Source organism: Varanus komodoensis, unplaced genomic scaffold (genome assembly GCF_004798865.1).
Source record: "Varanus komodoensis strain SLA01 unplaced genomic scaffold, ASM479886v1 scaffold1, whole genome shotgun sequence".
NCBI lineage: Eukaryota > Metazoa > Chordata > Lepidosauria > Squamata > Varanidae > Varanus > Varanus komodoensis.
In genome coordinates, this window is record NW_025335268.1 from 57,447,892 (window position 1) to 57,470,534 (window position 22,643).

The 22,643-nt window shown below is 40.7% G+C and overlaps 1 protein-coding gene across 1 annotated transcript in view; it reads right to left on the reverse strand.

Annotated features, from left to right (window-relative positions):
• The window catches only part of FIG4 (FIG4 phosphoinositide 5-phosphatase), a 102,827-nt gene that overhangs the window by 47,938 nt on the left and 32,246 nt on the right, over window positions 1-22,643 (reverse strand). Inside the window, exons 10-12 of the mRNA XM_044426684.1 lie at window positions 21,794-21,891; window positions 7,058-7,191; window positions 6,009-6,125 (exon numbers count right to left, since the gene is read on the reverse strand). Of these exons, the coding sequence (XP_044282619.1) occupies window positions 6,009-6,125; window positions 7,058-7,191; window positions 21,794-21,891 (349 nt within the window). The remainder of the gene's footprint in view (window positions 1-6,008; window positions 6,126-7,057; window positions 7,192-21,793; window positions 21,892-22,643) is intronic.

Consider the following 22,643-nt stretch of genomic DNA (forward strand, 5'->3'; position numbering starts at 1 on the left):
CCTGGCTGCTCCTTAGAAGGCCAGATACTGAAGATGAAACTCAAATACTTTGGCCACCTAATGAGAAGGAAGGACTCCCTGCAGAAGAGCCTAATGCTGGGAACAATAGATGGCAAAAGAAGAAGGGGATGGCAGAGGATGAGGTGGCTGGATGGAGTCACTGAAGCAGTTGGTGTGAGCTTGAGTGGACTCCGGGGGATGGTGGAGGACAGGAAGGCCTGGAGGAATGTTGTCCATGGGGTCGCAACGGGTCGGACACGACTTCACAACTAACAACAACAACAATAAATATGAAAAGCCAACATGGTGCCAACATATTTCCATTGCCTAGAACAGTGGTGGTGAACCTATGGCACCTTCCAGAGCGGGCATGTGGAGCCCTCTCTGTTGGCACATGAACCAAGTCACCCCAGGATTGCCCCAGCAGCCAAGCATCGGATAACAGCACAAATAGGGGCCATGCGCATGTTCAGAAAGGAGTAGTGGCGCCAGGCGATGACATCATGAGCCACAACTCATTAGCCATGACTTGTCCGAGCTTTTGCATGGCCAGTCTGTGCACTGCCAAGGATTGTTTGCACTGGCTGTGAGTTGTTTTTTCTAAACTAAAACCTCAGTTTTCAGGTTTTATTGTAGTGTTAGCACTTTGCACTAAGTAAGTGGGTTTTGGGTTGCAGTTTGGGCACTTGGTCTGTAAAAGGTTCACCCTCACTGGCCTAGAATGTTTCTTCTTTGTCTACAATGGTTTTCCTTTGCTGAACACTTTCTGCTAGTGTGTTTGCACTTTCAGAGAATTCTATACCCAGAAAACCATAGGCTGGTGACCAAATGCTACACAAGGACTTTGAGACTCCCTGCAAAGGAACATGAACTCTCCCTTTTACTGCTTGTTATACCTTCTGTCTGGACTTTCCATCAATTGGACTAACAAAACACTCTCTCACCTGGACTTGTTGGCCATTCATGTTGAACTTTTTGTTAAAAGCTTTTGTGGAATATAATATTGGTCTTCTCAGTGACCACAGATTAATGTTTGCATAAACCCTTGATTTTGATGATCAAGAATACTTTCAGGTTAGGTCTGTTAGTGACTTTTAAGATTCTGCTCACATATCAGAGATTTCAAATACAGACAGTTGCTGAACCTGATCTTTGCCTGTGACTTTCTAGATTTATTTAATTCCAGGCATGTTTCCCGGAATTTGCCAAGATCCCTTCTCATATAGTACATTCCTGAAACTCTGGATCCAGTTTGACCTGGACCCTAGCAATGCAAGACCCTGAAACATGGAATATATCCCAGTACTCCATAACTGTTTTGCCACAGCTTGTTCTAGTAACCTCAACCCCTGTTCACCTGGGCAACTAGGCTGGAAAATCCTGGTTCTGGGACTGTTTCCATTGCCTAGGGCTTTTTGACCTAATTTATTCCTGAACTCCTGCACTGAAGTAGCAATCCTGTCAAAGAGGATACCTCAAGAGAAAAGCTCTGCCAAGCTGCAACTCTTCCTGACCGACGTCCCAACTTAACTTGAAGCTCCTGAGCAAGGATATCCTATTTTGGAGTATGTTTCCATTTTTGCCTGGGGCTGTAGCCATGACACTTACTGAATAGTGAGTTAACCTGTTTTTTAATCATGATTCATGAACATGCATATCTTAGTACTTTGTTTTACTATTTTTTTTCCCTAAGAATTAAGCTAAGTGCATGCTCTGGGCCATTCCTTATTTTAAGCTATAACTGATTTATGACTTGTAATGCTAAGTCCCACGACCCCTGAAGTGTGATCTGTGTCACCTGATTTGCCTCTGAATAAAGCTAGACACTGCATCCGTGCCTCTGTCATCGTCCTATGCTGAGGAAGCTAGTCATACTTAGACAAATTGAATGGTTGTATTACTTCCTGGAATTATACATTTCTTGATGGTTCATGATCTTCACTAGTATGGATATAGATTATGGAATTCGCTCCCTGGAGAGGTTTGCCTGGCACCGAGTTTATATTCTTTCCAGCGCCAGGTCAAAACCTTTTTATTTAACTGTTATTTTAAAAGTTAGTATGTTAATGTACAGTTGATTTTTAATTAATTTATTTTATTCATTATGTGTTATTTATTATTATTCTATTTTAATGATTATAAGCTGTCCTGAGATGCCATGCATAAGGAATGGCATATAAAAGTTTTAAATAAATAATAAATAAATATGAGAATGGATAATTTATCACCTGTTCTGTTTTCATAAATGGATAGATCAAACCACTCTAAGATTATGGTAAATGAGACTGTAAAGAGACGTTCTCTTACCGCCAGGATGCTGGAAAATGATAAAAACTACTGATTCTGCTTGATCCCTGCTTGGGAGACCAAGAGTAATAACATATACTTGGCAAGTCTAATTTGGGTGGCAAGTTTTCTTCTCTGGAAGTGCAGTTCACTCACAAATGCTTATCCTTCTGCAAATAACCAAAGCCTTAGAATGACTATCAAGCCTTCCTCTAAGAGAACTCCTTTACACACAATTCCTGGCAAACAATATTAGCATATACCTTGTTTTGCAACAGAATTGCAACAGAAGTGTGTGCCTCAAAACAAATTGTTCCCAAGAGTTGCTCACATTCCCCTATAAATGAATTGCCTGTTCATATTTTTTTTAATATTAATGGGTTATTCACTGTTGAATAATACATGAAAATATATTAACAAGAAATATCAAGCAATTGCATGCAGCAGATCAATAACTATATAGCTGTTCTCAAATTCATAAATTATGAAGAATACGAAAGCAGTACAAATGCAATCTTTTTCAGTATGCACATTAAAAATGTGTATTTTGTTTCTTATGCTGCTCCAAGGTATCTATTGCATACATGAAGAAAATGTATCTCAGTAACTACACTTAAATCCAAACTGAAACAAGACATGAGCAAGAACATGAATGTGTGTGATATTAATTTCAATGGGTTATGGGTTCAAAGCTGCCCTGCTACAAACAGAAGAGCTACTTCTGTTGAGGGAGGTTCCTGGAATCTAACTTCCCCCTGAAGAAAGGACCTGGGGTAACCTCCAGTACCATCTTGTGTGCTATTCTGGAGAGCCCCCTAACTGTCCTGCAAAGATTTTCAGAAGCACAGAGGACTGCAGATAAATTCTGAGAATATCCACCCTTCTGGCCCTAGGGTAATTTAACTCATAGATTCTGCTCCATAAAACAATGGATCCAACCCAATGGTACTAGTGTAGAGACTGTATGGAATCCTATTTGCCCAGTTTCAAATTACTTGGGGCATGTATCATTGCAAGATAAAATGCTGCTTGTGTTCCCTATATAACTGTATTCCCTAATTGTTCATTAGACTAGAAACTTGCCATACCATACGCAGAAATCCACAACATGGATGATTTCTACTGATGTGCTTCAGTCCAAAAGTTTTTATTGCCATACTTATTAATTAAAAGAAGGGAAGTTGCTCTCAATAATGAGTTGCTATTTTTCTCTGAAGCAGCAAGATAATCACAGCTTGAATAAAGCTTCCTTTCAGAAATTGGTATGAGTGATTTAATTCAAATACCTTTCTTCTCTCCTCCTACTAAAAACACTACAAACAAGGAACAACAGCTAACTCACTGAAACTTCTGTTTCTGTTTCAAATGATTCCCGTAAAAATTGATAAAAAATTCTTTGATGATCAAAATTTTCAAATTTCGAGATTTATCTGGAGAAAAAAGAAACCAAGGATTAAATTAAAAATGCTTCAGGAAGCTAAAAGGAATGGAGGTTTTGGTCTTCCCGATTGGATGTTGTATTATCAAGCGTCTGTTTTAGTGTGGTTAAAAGAATGGATAACTTTGCGAAATAAGAGAATTTTGTATCTTGAAGGTCATGACTTGCAGATGGGTTGGCATGCTTATATGTGGTATGAAAAAGCTAAGTCACATGGGTCTTTTCTGAGTCATTTTATTAGATCTCTAATGTCAGTGTGGGAAAAACTAAAGCTAAAAGTGTATAATAAATTACCAAGATGGCTCTCATCTATGGAAGCTTTTGCATATCCAAATGTATTGAACTTTGTATTGAACTTTGAAAAGATTGTAAGATATGACGATATCTTGAATAAGGATGGTGGCCTGAAACTGGAACAAGAAATACAAGAACAGGGATTTAATATTTCCTGGTGGTATAAGGTGCAGATGCAATCGAGATATGCTAAAGACTGTAAAACATGGGGGTTTTATAAAGACCTAACAGAGTTTGATCAAGTGATGCTTAAAACAGATGAGAAAATTATTAAAAGACTATATGATTTTTTACTTGACAGAAAAATGGAAGGGGAACAGGTTAAGGAAACTATGATAAGATGGGCACAAAACTTTGGATTTAATATTGAATTAGAAAAGTGGCAAAAACTATGGGAAACATTAAAGTAAAGTCGATTAGCTAAGATGTTTCCAAATATGTCAAATAGATGTTGGAAATGTAAACATAAAGTGGGTACTTTCTATCATATGTGGTGGACTTGTGATAATGTGAAAAAGTATTGGATTAAAATACATAGATGGATGGAGGAAATATTACAAAAACCCTATACTTTTAAACCTGAAGTTTTCTTGTTAGGCATCATACTGGAAGACGTTAACAGACAGGAAATGTACCTGATGCTGCACCTAATCACAGCGGTGAGGATTGCATTTACTCAATATTGGAAAAGTGAGGAGCTACCCACCGATGGATTGATTGTAAGAAAGATCTTGGACTGCACAGAAATGGATAGATTGACTTTATCATTGAAGGAGAAAGAGGATACTGACTTCTACCGAACTTGGGATTTTTTCAATAAATGGCTGGAGAAACGGGACTTGGCGTAAACTTAGAGCGTGTTTTCAAATTATTATAAATGGATTTGAATTTGACTTTAGAATATTTAAAAAATATGTAGTAGGGGGTTGACCCAGTAAATCCGATGTATGTGATGTTTGATGTTTTTAGTGTTAGTTTAAAATTTTAATTAATTTTTTTTAAATTGAAGTAATAAATAAATAGACACAGGGAATCAAAATGACATTTCACCAGTGGGAGAGGCTTTATAAACATCCTCCTGATCTGTGCCTGCCTAGAAAGTAGGCTTGGAAATTAGCATTCTCCCAATTCCTGATCTCCCCTATTTTTGAGTAAAATTCATTTTCTCTCCCCATCCCCCTCCGTCTGATTCAAAGCATCAACTTCTGCTGCTTTCCAAAAGCCCTGTTGGCAAAACCAGCAGAAGGAGCAGGCAGCTATTAGTGCCTAGGTGAGAATATGCCCCCTAGGAAGCCACTACTAGGGTTGTGGGGGGAGAAGGAACCACAGATACTTTCTTCCCGAAGTATCTCCAGATGTAAACAAAGAAGAAGCAAGGAAACACTCCCTCCTTCATTCCCTTCAAATTGAATGGAGGAAGAAGTGACTGGTCTTAGGATCAGCATCAGGGGTGGAAAATTCACAATGCATCCTATAAGCTCATTTGCATCTTTAACGAGGGCCAGGTGCTCATACCACCACATTTATTCAGTAGTAAGTCCTGGGAAGATATCATAAAGGGCTTGAGGGGACAGACAGGCCATATCTCTGCTCAGGCATGTAAGATCAAGGCTCTTGGAAGACTGTAAAGCTTTGCTGCCTTTTGCTTTACAAATAAACTTCAATTAGTGTTCTAAGAACCATTTGTCATCACCTTCCAGGAAAGCGAAAGCTGCATAAATAAAAATAATAAAAAGGACTACAGCAGCCTACTACTATATACTACTATATATATATATATACTATATATATACTACTATATACTACTCTTATAAATGCTACTATATAACAAGCAAAGGCAACAGTTATCCCCTTGCTGGGAAAGTGGAGTGTAATTTCATATTGGTTGTGCATGTGGTCATTAACAGTAGTAATTGAATGAAGATTTCAAGCTACTTTAAGCATCTTTTAAAATATTTACATAAAACAGATTGTTCTTTTATATACATACTTTTCATCTGGGCGCAAGACACTGCAGTAGGAATCAGGGCGATTCACAAAGAAGCCAGTTTTCTTTACCACATTCTCTGCAATCACATTCAGTCTGTCAAGGACGTTACATAGTTTGCTAAATGGGAATAAAAGCGCGCACACTGAACCAAGTTGTTGAAAAATGACTTCAACTTCAGTTCATACCACTTCCTCCTGCACAGTGCATAGACTGTATCAAAAACAATATTTGATGCAGCTTAATTAAGAGAGTAGGAACTCTCTGAAAAGGGGAACTTGGTCTCCCAGACAAGGATTGTGTGAGAAATCCATTTGAGGGTGGGGCTCCATGGGATTCCCAGGCTTCCCAGACTCCAGTTCACTTTGCAGCAGTCCAGAGTTGGAACTCCTGGCAAGCACAGCCAGCATTTGCAGAGTGCTCACCAGGAATCAAGTCCCATACACTGCTCAGGAGTTCCAACCCTTTCTTCCCTCCTGCATATGCAGCTCCCAACACTAGCAGAGAGTGGGATAAAAGGCTGGTTGCTGGAATGGCATTTGATGTGTGCGGTTACAGTCTCTATCTCCCGTGCATGCCACTGCCACCAGCACGAGTGAGGAAGAAGGTTGGTCACCGGGAATGGAAGTTGGCGCACCTACTCACAGTGCTCCTCTTCCACATCCTGCAGTCGCTCCTGCTGGTTGCACAAGTGGGGGCCAGCAAGCCTTTATGTACTTCCTCTGGGCTTGGCTCACCTGGCAGGACCAAGCCAAGCACAAAAGGAATTCTGTGGATGCTAAAAGGGGCAGTTTCTGAAAGGGTTCATCTCAAGCATACCCCAGACCTCCTGAAGACACAATGGTCCACAAAACACCTGAAGTTCTTGCCTAAAGAAACCAAAGAGCTTCTGAAATGCCTTGATTAGCAGACACTGATAAATGGTTCACAGTCCATACAAATGCCCGATGTGCTAAATGGAAGATGGGAAATATGAACTTTTCCAGGTCCACAGCACTGGTCTACTTTTCACTTTTTGTGCTGGGCCTCTGCAGGTGAGAAGACATACACACCTCTTTGTGTATTTGGCCATGTCCCAAGGAATATATACAATAGCATGTTCAGGAGGTAAAAATTGATTGAGGTAGGTCACAGCAGCAACAAGTTCTTCACTCAATATCCTTTCATGTTTTCTTTTTTCACGCTCCTTCAAAAGGAAATATAAATAGAATATCATATGCAGACACCAGGTTTGAACTTGCAGCAAAAACAGGACACATTTGTTGGTAGATACAATGCAAAAGCATGGGTTCCTTGCAAGAGGAAGAAAGGCAGGCTATGAATGTAATTTAATAATTATAATAATCATAATAAGGACCTCAGAGAGTTAAAGCCACAGAAAATCAACCTCTGGCTGAGATCTCCTTATACCACCCACCCCTACTGGCAGCTGAAAACCTGCTCATTTTATTCATTTTAAAAGTTGAAGTGAGCATGTTTTTGTTTCAGTTTTTATCACTGCAAATCAGAAGAGCCAATATGGCTTAATATATCATTGCACAGGGCTAGCAAGAAATGGGCAGTAGCAACATCAGCACTAATAGTAACTATGCACTAGTTAAGTGTACAAACTCATTTTGCTAGCAGACAGTATTGGTCTTGCACTAGAGGTAACTTACAGCAGAATAACATATAGAAACACAGAAATAGTATGAGTCAGAAGGGACCCCCCCGGGCCACCTAGTCTGACTCCCAGCTCTAGCTGGCTCTGCTCATGACATGCTTACCATGTGCATGTCCGTATGTTAGCACTAATGTTAAATAGGATACTGCCTAATATTTCCGCAGAACTTATTTTGTACAACTTGTGGTTTTCTCCATACCAGTGTATTTCATGTTTGCCCTGATTCTAAAGTGACAGTTGTTGATAGGAGAAATAGAATTCTAAATAACATCAGTAGCCACACTTTTGGAAATTCTGAGTCCTGAAAATGTATGGGGGACATGCAAAAGTATTTGTGCTTCTTCTCCACTATTTGCACACTGCTGTGTTGGAAAAATTATTTTTTACAATGTTACTATATAAAAATAGCATTCCATTTCTTTAAATCCCTCATTCTTCAGGTTTCTCCCATCATCCAGAGTATTTGTAATAAGCTGTGCTTTATTTCTACTCTCTCAAACCCAAGCTTTCTGAAATAACAGATTACACACTTTGTTATATGGCCCACTCGATTGTAAAAACAACATACAATAACTAATGACTAATCACTCATAGCATTTTTCTTTCTTTCTGCCCCTACCTTCCTCCCATCCCTTCTGTCCATTTGCTATGCTTTTCCCTATCATCACACTTATTTCATCTGTCTTTTGGGTTGTTAGTAAACATCTCGCTATCTTGCTTAATGTCGGTAAACATCTCGTTATCTTGCTTAATGTCGGTAAACATCTCGTTATCTTGCTTAATATCTATGGATTCAGGTACAGAAGTGATAAAATAAAAGTCAGAATAAAAATATAAAAACCCAAGGAGAGCATAATGTTGGCTAGCATTCACACAGTAAGATGACCTACAGATGCATATGCACACATGAAGAACATTTTGCAGAGAATACTGAGAATATTTTTAAAGGTGAAATAATTAGTTTTATATTGACAACCACTTATTTCAGATAAAAAGCAGCCTTGGGTGCTGAATTCTAAAACTTTCTCTGTGTTTAGAATACAGTATTTACAAAACATGGGCCATGGAAGTCACTATTGCATAAATAACCAGAACAGACATTTCACTAATGACTGTCTCTTCCCATACCACACTAAGAAAATGAAGTAAATACAGACACAGCCACCATCACCACTGCTGCTTGACCTTAAAAGAGTTAGAAAAGTTTCCTGATTGATTCCATCCTTCTCACATGTATAGAATATACAGCTCCCCCTCCTCTACATATATGAGGCAGGAAAGTGTTAATTTTAACATCCTAGTATTAAGCACCTACAGAGAGACACATTTTCAGCCACACTCCAGAAGCCCTGTGAATAACAGCATAAAATGATTCACGTGGCAAAGTCATGTGAGCTGAGTTCACATTATAGTTCTAGCTCAATCTAAAAATGTAAGAGCCAAAACCATTTTATTGCCAGCTATAGCCAATGTTGTTTACAACAGCCTCTTGCACAGCTTCTCGCAGGCACATTTCCAAACTGGGAAAACTGTGTTTATGATTTAAGTGGATAGTTTTACCAAGTTAAAAATCTTGTGTTTCTTTTAAAAACAACAACACAGGTAAATTCATGGACTGAAAATGCTGAAGAATGGTGAAGTGTCAAAGCACTGAAAAGAAATTAAAAACCTGATACAAAAAGTTATACATTATGAATCATATCTAGTCTTTGACTCACTGAGAGGTTTAGGAATAAAGAGCAGCTTCTTGAAAACCATACTCTGTTAGCTCTTTAGTGTACTTTAAGATCAGAAGCACTGGACACTCAAGTTGCTACATAATACACGGACACTCAAACAAATGTGGTCCTGTGACAAATTCTTGCAGTGTTCCAGTGCTTTTGCTCAGGTTTCAAGCCTCTCTGTTCCATTTCTTCTATTCCTAGTTTTTTCTTTCCAGTATAGCAGTCAGTCAACATTCAACTGGTGTGCAAATGTTGAGTTAGTCAGTCTCCATTGGGCTGTATTGGGGAGCTCCCTCATCCCTTAGGATTCCCTTCCCCCCTCCCAAAAAAAATCTTACACCTGCATACTGCTTGTGTGTTGTGTTGTTCTGGATGAGTAGGGACTAGTTGAAACTGACATTGCTCTTGGTTTGTTGTTGTTCTGTAACATCTAGTCATCTCTAACTAATGGCCATCCTATGACTTCTTCTCATGCTTGGTCCTGTCTTGGAAAGCAAGCCAAGCTGAGAAGCAGTCCACAAACACCTGCAGAATGAAGGCTGCACAACCAGCAACCTTATTTTGCATCACATGCAGCAGCATTAACACAGGCATTCACATGAGGCTCAGTTCGTGGTGAGTGCCATGTGAACAACATTCTTCTGCATCCTAGGCGGAAGCAAAAATGGAGACTACTGCAAGTGGTGTGGAAAAGGGGTGATGCTTGCACAAAGCTTACAAGGGGTGCACTTTGCAAATGCAGGGTGCACTTAACCAGGAACTCAAACTCACAGCTTTGTCAAAACAGACTTGAGTCCAGCAAGCCAAGCAAAATAAATTCCTCAGATATCTCTAAGCCAATATATGTTTACAATATGATCTTGAATCCCTCTTTCTTTTCATAATCCAGCTTGACCATCAGACATTTTTTCCTCCATAGAGGGAAAACACTTTGAGCATCACTTTGAGCATCACTTTGTTTGCTTCGGAAATTAATATAAGGCTCCTATAGTTGCCACCTTCCTTTGCATATTCTTTCTTGGGGATTGGAATATATATTGAATATTTCCAGTATGTGGGCTACTGTTTTGTATTCCATATTTGTTAGCATATTCTTGTTAGGATTTAGACCAATTCAGGCTCTTCAAATAGTTCTATTGCTATCCTATCTGCTCTAGGTGCTTTATTCCTTCTATGCGATTTCTAGAACAGCTTTCACTTTACTTTCTAATATGGAGGGTTCTTCCTCATATGATTCCTCTTCAAAGAAGTCTGTCATCCTGTTTTCTCTTCTGTCTAGTTCTCATTTATTTTATCCTTGTGAAAAAGTATGCTCCCCTCTTGATCTTTCAGCATGCCTAATCTAGACTTGAATTTCCCTTTGACTTCTTGCATCTGGAAGGGTTCTCTTTTTTCCTCTCTTTTGTTGTTTTCTTCTATTTCTTTGCATCAGCCATTGTAATAGTTTTTTCTATTTCTACATGATAGACACTGAAAAGTTGCATTCAGGGTTCTGATCCTATTTCTGTCACCTTTTGCTCCTCACCTAACCTTAGTAATTGGGAATGTTTCTTCCATAATCCACCTACCTCCCTGCTCCCTTTGTCTTTCTGCATTCTTCCCTAATAACATCTCAGTTTGTCCAGTTCATGGTCAACTGAGTTCAACAAAAATATATTCTTTATGAGGGCTTTAAATTCCTCAGAAATGTTATTTAACTTGTATTTTAATAATAATATACACACAGCCCTAGTCAATATAGCCAAAGATGAGGGATGATGGAAGCAGATAGCCAAAATATCTGGAGGACTGCAAGTTGTCCAGCCCTTCTGTAGGGATATACAAGTGGAAGTCTAGAAAAGTGTTGCAGCATATCTCTAGCATGCGGGAATGTTTGGAACCTGCTGCAAAAACAAGATTTAGAATCAAAGACCCAGGCTAAATTGAAGCATACTGTATGTGTGGTTTTGCTGTTTTTGATCATTTAGAAATGCAACCAATTTGCATGCAAGTAAATGGAGTATGAGACTTCTGCATTTAACAAATCACTTGATTTCAACTGTGAGGTTTGAAGAAGCACTTTAAAGAGATTGAGGTTTTCTCCAACCTGAGCAAGAATGGAGAATTCGTGACTGGGAAACCAAAGCTGCTTCAGACTCACCTCTGACTTGCAGTATTATCAGTGGACTACATTACAGGGCTCCGATAAGGCACCCCCCTGCCCCCCACTTGCAACAGAGATATAACAGTGAACTATACTTCAAGAGTGATGTACTCCACTCTCTCAGACAATCTCCATGTTTTTCTTACAACCTTGGGAACTTTTAAAAATAGCTTCTCACTGCAGTCCAAAAATGAACTCCAGGCAATGAAAAAGTTTGCGGTATATATATATAATTGATATCCCTTTCCTGTTCCAAAATCAGAGTGCCTGCATGCCCCAAGCACATCAACAAGACCTCTCTCTCTCTCTCTCTCTCTCTCTCTCTCTCTCTCTCTCTCTCTCTCTCTCTCAACAGCCCCACTAATCTTTAACCCTAGAAATATTTTCAATATATGCCTATCTAATATAATATAAGCTTTTGCACAGTGTTACATACCTATTTCTACCAGCCAAAGGATACGGCACATGGAAATCAAGTGAGCAATGAGGGAACCTACTCAGTAAAGGCAATATAAAATTTGTTTTTACAGAAGAAAGTAAGTAACAATGGAATAGAAAATGTGGTAAAGTTTTAATCACACCTCTACCACAAGGCAGAGTCTCTGAGGCTGAGGATGGCTAATACCCTCACAGTGGCATGACCATTCTGCGAGTGGTAATGCATTTATTCTAGCCAAGAAAAAGAGCTGACAAAAATGTGGAACTGTTAAAAAGATAAAATAACTAGTCAGAACAAGAAAAAGAGAATCTGAGAAGCCCCCCCCTCCCAAAAAAGAGGAGAGCAATGTCTCCTAGCATCTAGATTAATAACCTCCTGATCTAATTTGCATCATTCTGAAGTCTTCCTTCTAACATTAGGGTTATCAGTGAGGAATGACAGATTAAGCCCTACATTCAACAACTCATCCTCCATTAATTTATCCCAGGATTATTTATGGGAATCAAATTGAGTTCATTTTAAAATCTCAGATAAGAAGTCATGCTCTAGCAAGACAAGTTTAAATTTTACTGCAACTGAGCAAGCCATAAGATAAATTTGACTACACCCTGATTCCAACGATAGATTAGAATTTGAAATGCATTTAGGGGCTTGCCGAAGAGCACATAAAAATGAAGACTGTACCATTCTGACCTAATTCAAACTATCACAATCCAAATAGACACCCCAAATAGTAAAAAGGACAAAAATTTTGCTCGGTAAACCTCCAATATCATTGGGATCAATTGGCTCCTGTATTGGAAAAAGAACCTCAAAAATGGTATTAGTGAGCTTTTGTTCCTTCCAGAACATGGTGGATTGACCAGGTATCAGAAACTGAAATGAAACCCAAGATAACAAAATGAGTGCACTTGCTGTATCAGATGCCCTTTGATTATCCAAGGCTAACTAGCTTTTCTGTCTGTACCTGATTTCTGAAAAACTAAGATCTTTGATTTACTGAAATTAATAGGCAGTTGGTTGTCCATGAAGAAATTCACCATAACACAAAATATATGTCACAACCCTACTAACGTACAGGATAACAACATAGCATCATCTGCACACCGTAAGAAAGGCAGGTGCAGAGAATTCAATTTAGGAAGGTGGGAATTACTATACTTCAGCTTGAGATGTAGATCTTGTAAATACAAACTAAAAAGATGTGGGCCAAAATACAGCCCTGAAAGACACCTTTTGTTACCGGAATTAAGCTAGAATACCTAAATTGGAATCTTTTGTATTCTTTAATAATTAATATCAACATTGATCCTATACCAAGCACTACAAGGACAGGCTGTCAGGCTATGACGACGCACCAGGACAGGCTCCCAAGCTGTTGGGTGAGCTATTTGGGGGAAAAATAGCCCTTTCTCAGCAAAACATACCTTGCACCTTTGTTTTCAAAGAAATGATCACCTTCTGCTAGCTGACCATCGAAAGCAAGGGTAGGGATGGATTCGTAGCCTCACATAGGACAGTGTAGAGTGGGATGTCTGGTACAAGGGAGCAGTGTGCACCCTTCTGCACATTATCTCAGCTGCGACTGAAACCTGTTCCTGTTGCCCTTCAGGGAATGTGCTCTGCCTGTCCAATGAGGATAACTGAGAAAGAAGTGCACCCATTTGGTGGCACTAACAACACCAGTTGACAGGTACGTGCATTTGCAGATTTTTTTTCTGGTCTTCACAAGCACACACTTATGCCTGCTTGAAGTGTGAAGTCTTATTTGGCCAATTTCCTAATAAATGTTTGCTGCCAAAGTACTGTAGGCTGCATCCATAGAAATTCAGCTAGTGCTGGGACAAATCCTGTTGAATCCATCCCTCTAAGCATTCCTGGGCTTCCTCTTGTGCTCAGACTGGTCTCCCAAAGTGAGCCAAGCCAAGAGGAAGTCTGTGAACACTCGTGGACCTCTGTTTGCATAACCAGCAGTCTTCCTTTGGGACAGCTGCAGCCACACAAGGGAGACAGGAGAGGGTCAGAAGAGAGACACTGCTTGCCCTGAGCTTGCAAGACGCTTGCCAGAAAAGCCCCTCAGCAACCAGCCTTCTTTGTTGTCAACTGCAGCTATTCAAACAGCAGCTGGCCCTAGAGCACAAGAGGGTGCTGCTAGCAGTCATAGGGAGCTGCTTTCCTTGCAACTAGCTATCTCTGGCATCACTTGAAGCAGCCCAAATTGCTGCTTCTGGTGTGTGGAAAGGGTGCTGCTTGCACAGTGTGTTGGGCTCAATTCCTGGCAAGTGCCCCACAAACACTGGGTGTGCTTGCAAGGGACTTGGATTCTGCACTACTGCAAAGCAGACCAGAGCCCAGGGAGCCATGCAAAGGCAATTGAACAGATTCACATGCCAAATGAAGTCCTCACACATCCCTACATTGACCAAACAAGGGTACACAGATGTTGTTTTACACACCTTTGACAGCTGTCATTTGGCGTGTGTGTTTATGAGATGTCCCTTGTTTGCAATAATACAGATAAGACCAAGGTGAGTATCTGCTGACCAAAAGAATTCAGATCTCTTTCTCAACACCTCCCAAGAGATTTACAAACACTTGGCCATCACAAGATTTTTCCTGCCACAACAACAGCCTTTTTATTAACATTTTGGAACTAGCATGTAAGCATCTTCCATCTGTTGCTTTTTTAGTTTCCAGCAATCTTCAGGACTGGTTTTAATTATTTTAATGAACCTTTTGGTTTCATATGCAGCTTTCTCCCAATCTTTTCCAGTTTTTAAAGAGCTATGACAAGAAGAACCTGGCTTAGGTTCAAGTTCTTCTCTACCAGCTGGATACAGCAATTTAAAGATGTCACATGTGAATCATCACTCTTGAAGCTACAGTCCCTTGCCTCCATCTTTGGCTCTAAGCCTGCTATGTGTATGTAATCTACGTGTGACTGCATCATCTAGAAAATGTGCTTACCTAGCTAGCAAACAATACAAGCAATGATGTACAGATGCTATGAACTCAATAATTTTCTCAGTAACACTGAACAACCTACGATATGAGGAATCTGGAGTATGTATGAAGAATACACACAATTTACTGGTAATGATCAGAGTCACTACATATCTTTTAGAGATGTACCTCTTCTATGAGAAGTTTGCCTTGATAATAGATGGTTTACCTGCTGGTGGTGTTTGGACATGGCAGTTACATTTGTGGGCTGCTAATATAAACAGGAAGTGGACTGTGCACAGCTTGTGTGTGGCTTGGCTATGGCACATGTCTCCATAATTCATGGGTTGACTTAGAATTTGCCACCATCATTATGTCCAAACAAAGTCACTCTCTACAACACCTTCCTCCTATAGTTGCAGGAAGAGACACCCTGTGCAATTCATGTTTGGGCATTTCATTTCTCAAAATATTGCAGCGATTTTTCAAAATGTCTATTCCCCCATTCTCAGATTTAGTAAAGGTATCCTGAAGTCTGACAGTACAGAAGATCTAAAGAGGTAGCTCCATCTAAAGTACTGCAGTATTGATAACTTGAGAGACATTTATCTAGAAGTTAGCTCCTTCCTTGCATCAACATTTTCTGCCTCGCTGCATTTGAATGACTGACTGTTAAAATCACTTGCTTCTATATGGATTAAATTCTTTTTTTGGATGTATTCTGTTCAGTTTAGAAGCTCCAGTGAGAAGCTTTACATCAGTCACATGTATCTGTTTTATTTAAATTCACAATGTTTTGAAATGATGGCATTAATTATTTTCCCCAAGGCTAAGCCACTAACAGAAGCTGAGAGAGTGCGAGCACAAGTGGCATTCAAATACTCCTACAGGAATTGAATATTCTGTTAATCAGGTAGTTCCTGGAATTTCAGTTTTGTTGTTGAGCAGCTGTTCTGCAAGAATCCTGGAACAGAACTAGCAAAATGAAATTATCTATTGCTGAGTTAGTTACTTCCCAGTACACAGTTCTCTCTGGCTATTTTATATTCTGAAGAAATCAAACTGATTTTTTTAAAATTAAGCTGAATGAGAAAGAAAAGGCACAAGGCCTTATATGCCTGAGATTAACTGTCAATGACCATTCAGAGAGGTCAAAAGATTAGGGTATTTCAACTAAGTAAGAAGTTTTAGGTAAGTTTTGCCTTATACATTTTCAGAACTGAGCCAGGCTGAGAACAAGGACCTGCTCTTGAAAATGACTTTTCCAATAAGTATTAATATTTAAATATCAAAATTATGCCAGTTACTCAGTTCTAGCAAAAGTCTGAATGTAAAGTAGGGGCATGTGCCTGTTATCAATAGTATTTTTAAAGACTTGTTAGAATTCCAATTTTACTTTTTCAATTTGCTGGTTGGCTTTCAGAAATTGTGCATATTACAAATGGCTTAAGACTTTTATAACAATGAGAGGCTACAAAACATCATAGTGAGAAGAAATCGAAGAGACACAGCTCAGAGGTAGAATGCCTGCTTTATAGGCAGAAAGTTCCAGGTCAAAGCAGGATGGGGGACATCCACATAGGATATTAGATGAGGCTGGGGACTTAGGGGCACAGATTAGAGTCACCCCCCCCCTTGAAGTCGAGGGGCTCCTCAGCGCATTGGACATTACAAAGGCGCCAGGCCCTGATGGGTTACACCCAAGAGCACTTACAGAGTTGGCAGGGGTTCTCTCATGCCCGCTGGCCTCCATTTTTGAGACCTCGTGGAGAACAGGTGAAGTTCCAGAGGACTGGAGGGTGGCATCAGTGGTCCCAATTTTCAAAAAGGGTAGTAGAAAGGACATGGGGAATTATAGACCAGTTAGCCTTATGTCCATTGTAGAAAAAACAATGGAAAGGCTCATAATAGAGAGAGATCTAGTGATGCTAGATAGGGAAGGCAGGCTGACAGCCACACAACACGGCTTCCGCAAAAACAGGTCCTGCCAGACAAACCTTGTGGAATTCTATGACAAGGTTCCGAGATGGCTAGATGGAGGGGATGCAGTGGATGTGGTATACCTGGATTTCAACAAGGCCTTTGACAAAGTGCCCCATGATATCCTGGTGGAGAAACTGAGGAGTTTTGGGATACACCAAAGCACTGTCCGGTAGATTAGGGCATGGCTGACTGACCGAAAGCAGAAGGTAACCATTAGCGGCGAATCATCGGGATGGCAGCCAGTAACAAGCGGGGTCCCCCAGGGCTCTGTCCTGGGGCTGATCCTGTTTAATCTTTTCATTAACAACATGGAAGAAGGGGTGAACAGTCTGCTGATCAAATTCGCAGACGACACTAAAACTGGAGCAGTGGCCACAACTGAGGAGCAGGTACTCCAGATCCAAAAGGATTTGGACAGACTATGGAAGTGGGCAGAAGACAACAGGATGGCGTTCAATGTGGATGAGTGCAAGGTCTTGCACTTGGGGCATAGGAATGGGTGTCATAAGTACAGGTTAGGGGACAAGTGGCTGGAGAGCAGCACTTGTGAAAGGGACCTCGGGGTACTGGTTGACTGCAGGCTAAACATGAGTCAGCAGTGTGATGCGGTGGTCAAGAGGGCGAACGCCACCCTTGGTTGCATAGCCAGAAGTGTGGCTTCTAGATCAAGAGAGGTATTACTACCACTTTACACGACTCTGGTGCGCCCGCAACTGGAGTATTGTGTTCAGTTTTGGGCCCCTCATTACAGGAAGGATATAGCCAGGTTGGAGTCAGTGCAGCGTAGGGCCACAAGGTTGGTGGCCGGTTTGCAGGGGACGCCGTATGAGGCGAGACTGAGGGAACTGGGTCTCTTCAGCCTGGAGGAGACTCAGAGGGGATATGATGGCGACATACAGGTATGTGAAGGGATGTCACACGGAGGTGGGTAGAGACCTGTTCTCCCCTGCAGAGGAAGGCAGGACATGCTCCAGTGGAGCAAAGCTCAGGGAGCCAAGGTTCCATTTGGATGCCAGGAAGCACTTCCTGACAGTCAGGACCCCGAGGGTGTGGAATGGGCTTCCACAAGAGGTCGTTGAGGCCCCATCGGTGCGGGTGTTCAAGGACAGGCTGGACGTCCACATGCTGGGCATGTCGTGAGTGGAGCCGGCTGGTGCTGGAGGTCAGACTAGATGGCCCAGGAGACCCCTTCTGACTCGCTCTGTTTCTATGTTTCTATTTCATAGCATCCATAAAAAGGGCTGGAAAAGACGACTGTCTAAAATGTTGGAAAGCTAGTGCCAGTCAGTATAGAATTTGTACTCCTGTCCTTTTGTGCGGCTTTGCTGTCCCCTTTCTCTGCTGAATCTGCTGTGGTTGCAAAAGTATCAATGGCTTGCATGCAAAATTCAGCTTCATGGCACTGGCAAAAAGAGTTTCCTTTAGTTTTAAAACAGGGATAAATAGGCCTTTTTTGCCACTGCATTTCAGTGGCAAATCACTGACTTTTTAAATTATTATTGCTGTAAATTGGCAGCAAATTGGCAGCAAGATGGCAGAGGTCAGACAACCTATATTGTCAGAAGCTATCCACCCCAATATAGATTATCAAGGTCATTTCTCTTGAAGTTAAGCATAATAATTGTTTTTTAATCAACAGGATTTTATTATGCTAAACTGTAAGCACACAGAGCTGGCTTTAGGCTATAGATTGTTTTACCAAGACAAACAAACAAAGAACCTGCATTAGCTTTCTATAGAATCAGTTCATTAATGCAATATGACTGAAAGTTGATTTCAGTCTAATCATAATTAACTAATGGCTTTCCCTTCCCAAAAGCCAAAGTGTCAGGGTGATCTCTCTGAAACTTCTCAGAGCTAAACTCTTAGAAAGTCTCACTCTTTGTCATTGATCTTCCTGCCTTAAATGATGTCTCACTCTTGGATCTGTCACACCCATTTTCCCCTCTTGCTCCTCTTCAGAAAGGCTCTGCTTTCCCATGGTTTCAGTCTCTCCTTCCTCTTTGCTTATCTTTATTCCTTCTCTCCTAGGTCCACATTCTCAACATTCCCCAAAAACATAGCTGAAACCCATAAAATGGCACATAAAGGTCTTAGTTCGATGTGACACTGCATCATATTATCCCAAAGCTTTTCAAGCTCTTTATCAGAGGAAATCATCTACTGGGCTCACATGAAACTGCAGTGAAACTTACACCATAAAAGATTGCATGTTTCCTCAACATAGGAAGTTGGGGGGCCTTTCAGAGCTGTTTTTCATGGGAATGCAGAATGGGAGCAGCAGTACCTTCCTACACAGGCAGAAGGCAGTGAGATCTAAAATAAGCATAGCTTGCATCCAGGTGTCTTTCCTTTCAAATTTTAGTGCTGAACAAATTGTTGTTGTTGTTAGTCGCGAAGTCGTGTCCGACCCATCGCGACCCCATGGACAACATTCCTCCAGGCCTTCCTGTCCTCCACCATCCCCCAGAGTCCACTCAAGCTCACACCAACTGCTTCAGTGACTCCATCTAGCCACCTCATCCCCTGCTGTCCCCTTCTTCTTTTGCCATCTATTGTTCCCAGCATTAGGCTCTTCTCCAGGGAGTCCTTCCTTCTCATTAGGTGGGCAAAGTATTTGAGTTTCATCTTCAGTATCTGGCCTTCTAAAGAGCAGTCAGGGTTGATCTCCTCTAGGACTGACCGGTTTGATTGCCTTGCGGTCCAAGAGACTCACAGGAGTCTCCTCCAGCACCACAATTCAAAGGCCTCGATCCTTTGGCACTCAGCCTTCCTTATGGTCCAGCTTTCACAGCCATACATTGCAACTGGGAAAACCATAGCCTTGACTAGACGCACTTTTGTTGGCAGGGTGATGTCTCTGCTTTTTAGTATGCTGCCTAGATTTGCCATAGCTTTCTTCCCCAGGAGCAAGCGTCTTTTAATTTCTTGGCTGCAGTCCCCGTCTGCGGTGATCTTGGAGCCCAGGAAAATAAAATCTGTCACTACCTCCATTTCTTCCCCATCTATTTGTCTGGAAGTGAGCGGACCGAATGCCATGAACTTAGTTTTCTTAATGTTGAGTTTCAAGCCAACTTCTGCGCTCTCCTCCTTCACCCACATCAAGAGGCTCTTTAGTTCCTCTTCACTTTCTGCCATGAGAGTGGTATCATCTGCATATCTGAGGTTGTTGATATTTCTCCCAGCAATCTAAATTCCAACTGGTGATTCAGCTATCCCCGCCTTTCTCATGATGTGCTCTGCATGTAAGTTAAGTAGGCAGGGCAACAGTATACAGCCTTGCCAAACTCCTTTCTCAATTTTGAATCAATCAGTGGTTCTATGCCCAGTTCTAACTGTTGCTTCTTGACCCACATATAGGTTTCTAAAGAGACAAATAGGATGGCCAGGTACTCCCATCTCTTTAAGAACTTGCCACAATTTGTTGTAATCCACACAATCAAAGGCTTTAGCATAGTCAACGAAGCAGAAGTAGATGTTTTTCTGGAACTCCCTATCTTTCTCCATGAGCCAGCGTATGTTGGCAATGTGATCTCTAGTTCCTCTCCCTCTTCGAAATTCTGCCTGTACTTCTGGTAGTTCTCGGTCCACATACTGCTGGAGCTTAAACTTGTAGGATTTTGAGCATCACTTTGCTAGCATGTGAAATGAGTGGAATGGTGCGGTAGTTTGAACATTCTTTGGCATTGCCCTTCTTTGGGATCGGAATGTAAACTGACCTTTTTTAATCCTGTGGCCACCGTTGAGTTTTCCAGATTTGCTGGGATATTGAGTGTAGCACTTTTACTGCATCATCTTTTAAGATTTTTAATAGCTCAGCTGGAATACTGTCGCCTCCACTAGCTTTGTTGTTGCTCAGACTTCCTAAGGCCCATTTGACTTCACATTCCAGGATACCTGGCTCGAGGTCAGTAACCACCCCATTGCGGTTATCAGGGACGTTAAGCTCTTTCTTGTATAGTTCTTCTGTGTAATCTTGCCACCTCTGTTAGAGGCATCTCTTCTGCCTCTGTTAAGTCCCTGCCATTTTGGTCCTTTATCATGCCCATCTTTGCATGAAATGTTCCTTTCATGTCTCCAATTTTCTTGAAGAGATTTCTGGTCCTCCTGATTCTATTGTTTTCTTCTATTTCTTTGCACTGTTTATTTAAGAAGGCATTCTTATCTCTTCTATCTATTCTCTGGAATTCTGCATTCAATTGGGTGTATCTTTCTCTTTCCCCCTTGCCTTTCGCTTCCCTTCTTTCCTCAGCTATTTGTAAAGCTTCCTCAGACAGTCATTTTGCTTTCTTGCATTTCTTTTTCTTAGGGATGGTTTTAGTTGCTACCTCTTGTACAATGTTGCGAACCTCTGTCCACAGTTCTTCAGGCACTCTGTCTATCAGATCTAATTCCTTAAATCTATTTGTCACCTCTACTGTATATTCATCAGGGATATGATTTATGTCATACCTGAGTGGCCTAGTGCTTTTCCCTACTTTCTTCAATTTAAGTCAAAATTTTGCAACAATATTTAATATATGCTGAATAGCATATATTAAATATTCAAGTGTAATATTTAATATTTAATGTACTTAAAGCAAGAAGATACAATATTTACAAATTCGGACAGAAAGTCAATGCTGTGTTAATCCCAAAAACCTTACCTCATGAAGAAATTTCTGAACTCAAAGAGGTTTGTGAAACTCATTATTGTTTTCTAAAATTAACCTATTTTGAATCTTAAATTTGAAAACATCATTTCATAAAACTTAAGGAAAAAATCCTGGACTTAATCCTTTCTCCCCCCACCCCTTCCCCTGAAAAATGAAGACATCCAATAATAAATGCAAGGAAATAAAGGGAAGCTCATTGGTTTGATGAATGGTGTGCGTAAGAAAATCAATTCTATACCTTCACAAGATTCAAAATGATGATTGGAGAACCAAACCTCTGGAGCATCTGATCAAAGTGAAGAGCAGCTACGTGTGCAAATGGGTCTGCTTGATCCACTAAAAAACAAACAAAATAAATTAACTGAATGGTGCCTACACGACCTTGCTGTTAGGATCCACAGCACTATACACTCCAAACTTTTAGCAATGTTGTAATAAAACTGCAATGCAGTGAAGAAAATCGATTTGGTTTTATTTATTTGGAATGCTTTGCCTTTCATTCCTTTTTCTTTTTTACAAATAATGCTTCCTGACCTGTGACTGTAATTAGCAAATAACTTGCACAAGAGGGCATCACTGTGGTCATACAATCCTTGCAATTTCCTTGCTAGATTGCCAGTTCTGGGATACTGGAAGAATGCAGCATAAAGTGGTGATTTTGGTTCAGGTCTGGCTTTGTTACAGAATAGTGCACCCAAGGAGTCCAAAGAGAAGAACTCAAGATTAGATGATCAAACTATACATAAAGAGTAACAGTGCTGCCACCCTACTATGAATTGTACTCCACTGCTGGAAAGTTTGTTTGATCCAGCCCAGGCTTCTATCAGGGAGCAGAAATGGGGCAATTTTCAATTATTACGACTCCATGTTGTTTCCAAGGATCCACCAACAATACAAATTAAACTTGGTAGAATATGTATGTGAGGGAGAGTACAAAAGAGAATAGAAATTGCAAAAAATGACTGCTCTCCTCCTTCTGTTGACATGATGTTTGAATCAAAGTGTACTTCTCCAGCAGGGTGACACCAACTGGATGGAATCTATTGCCTCTTCATGCTTTCTTTCTAATGAGTTTTCAACAAACCAAA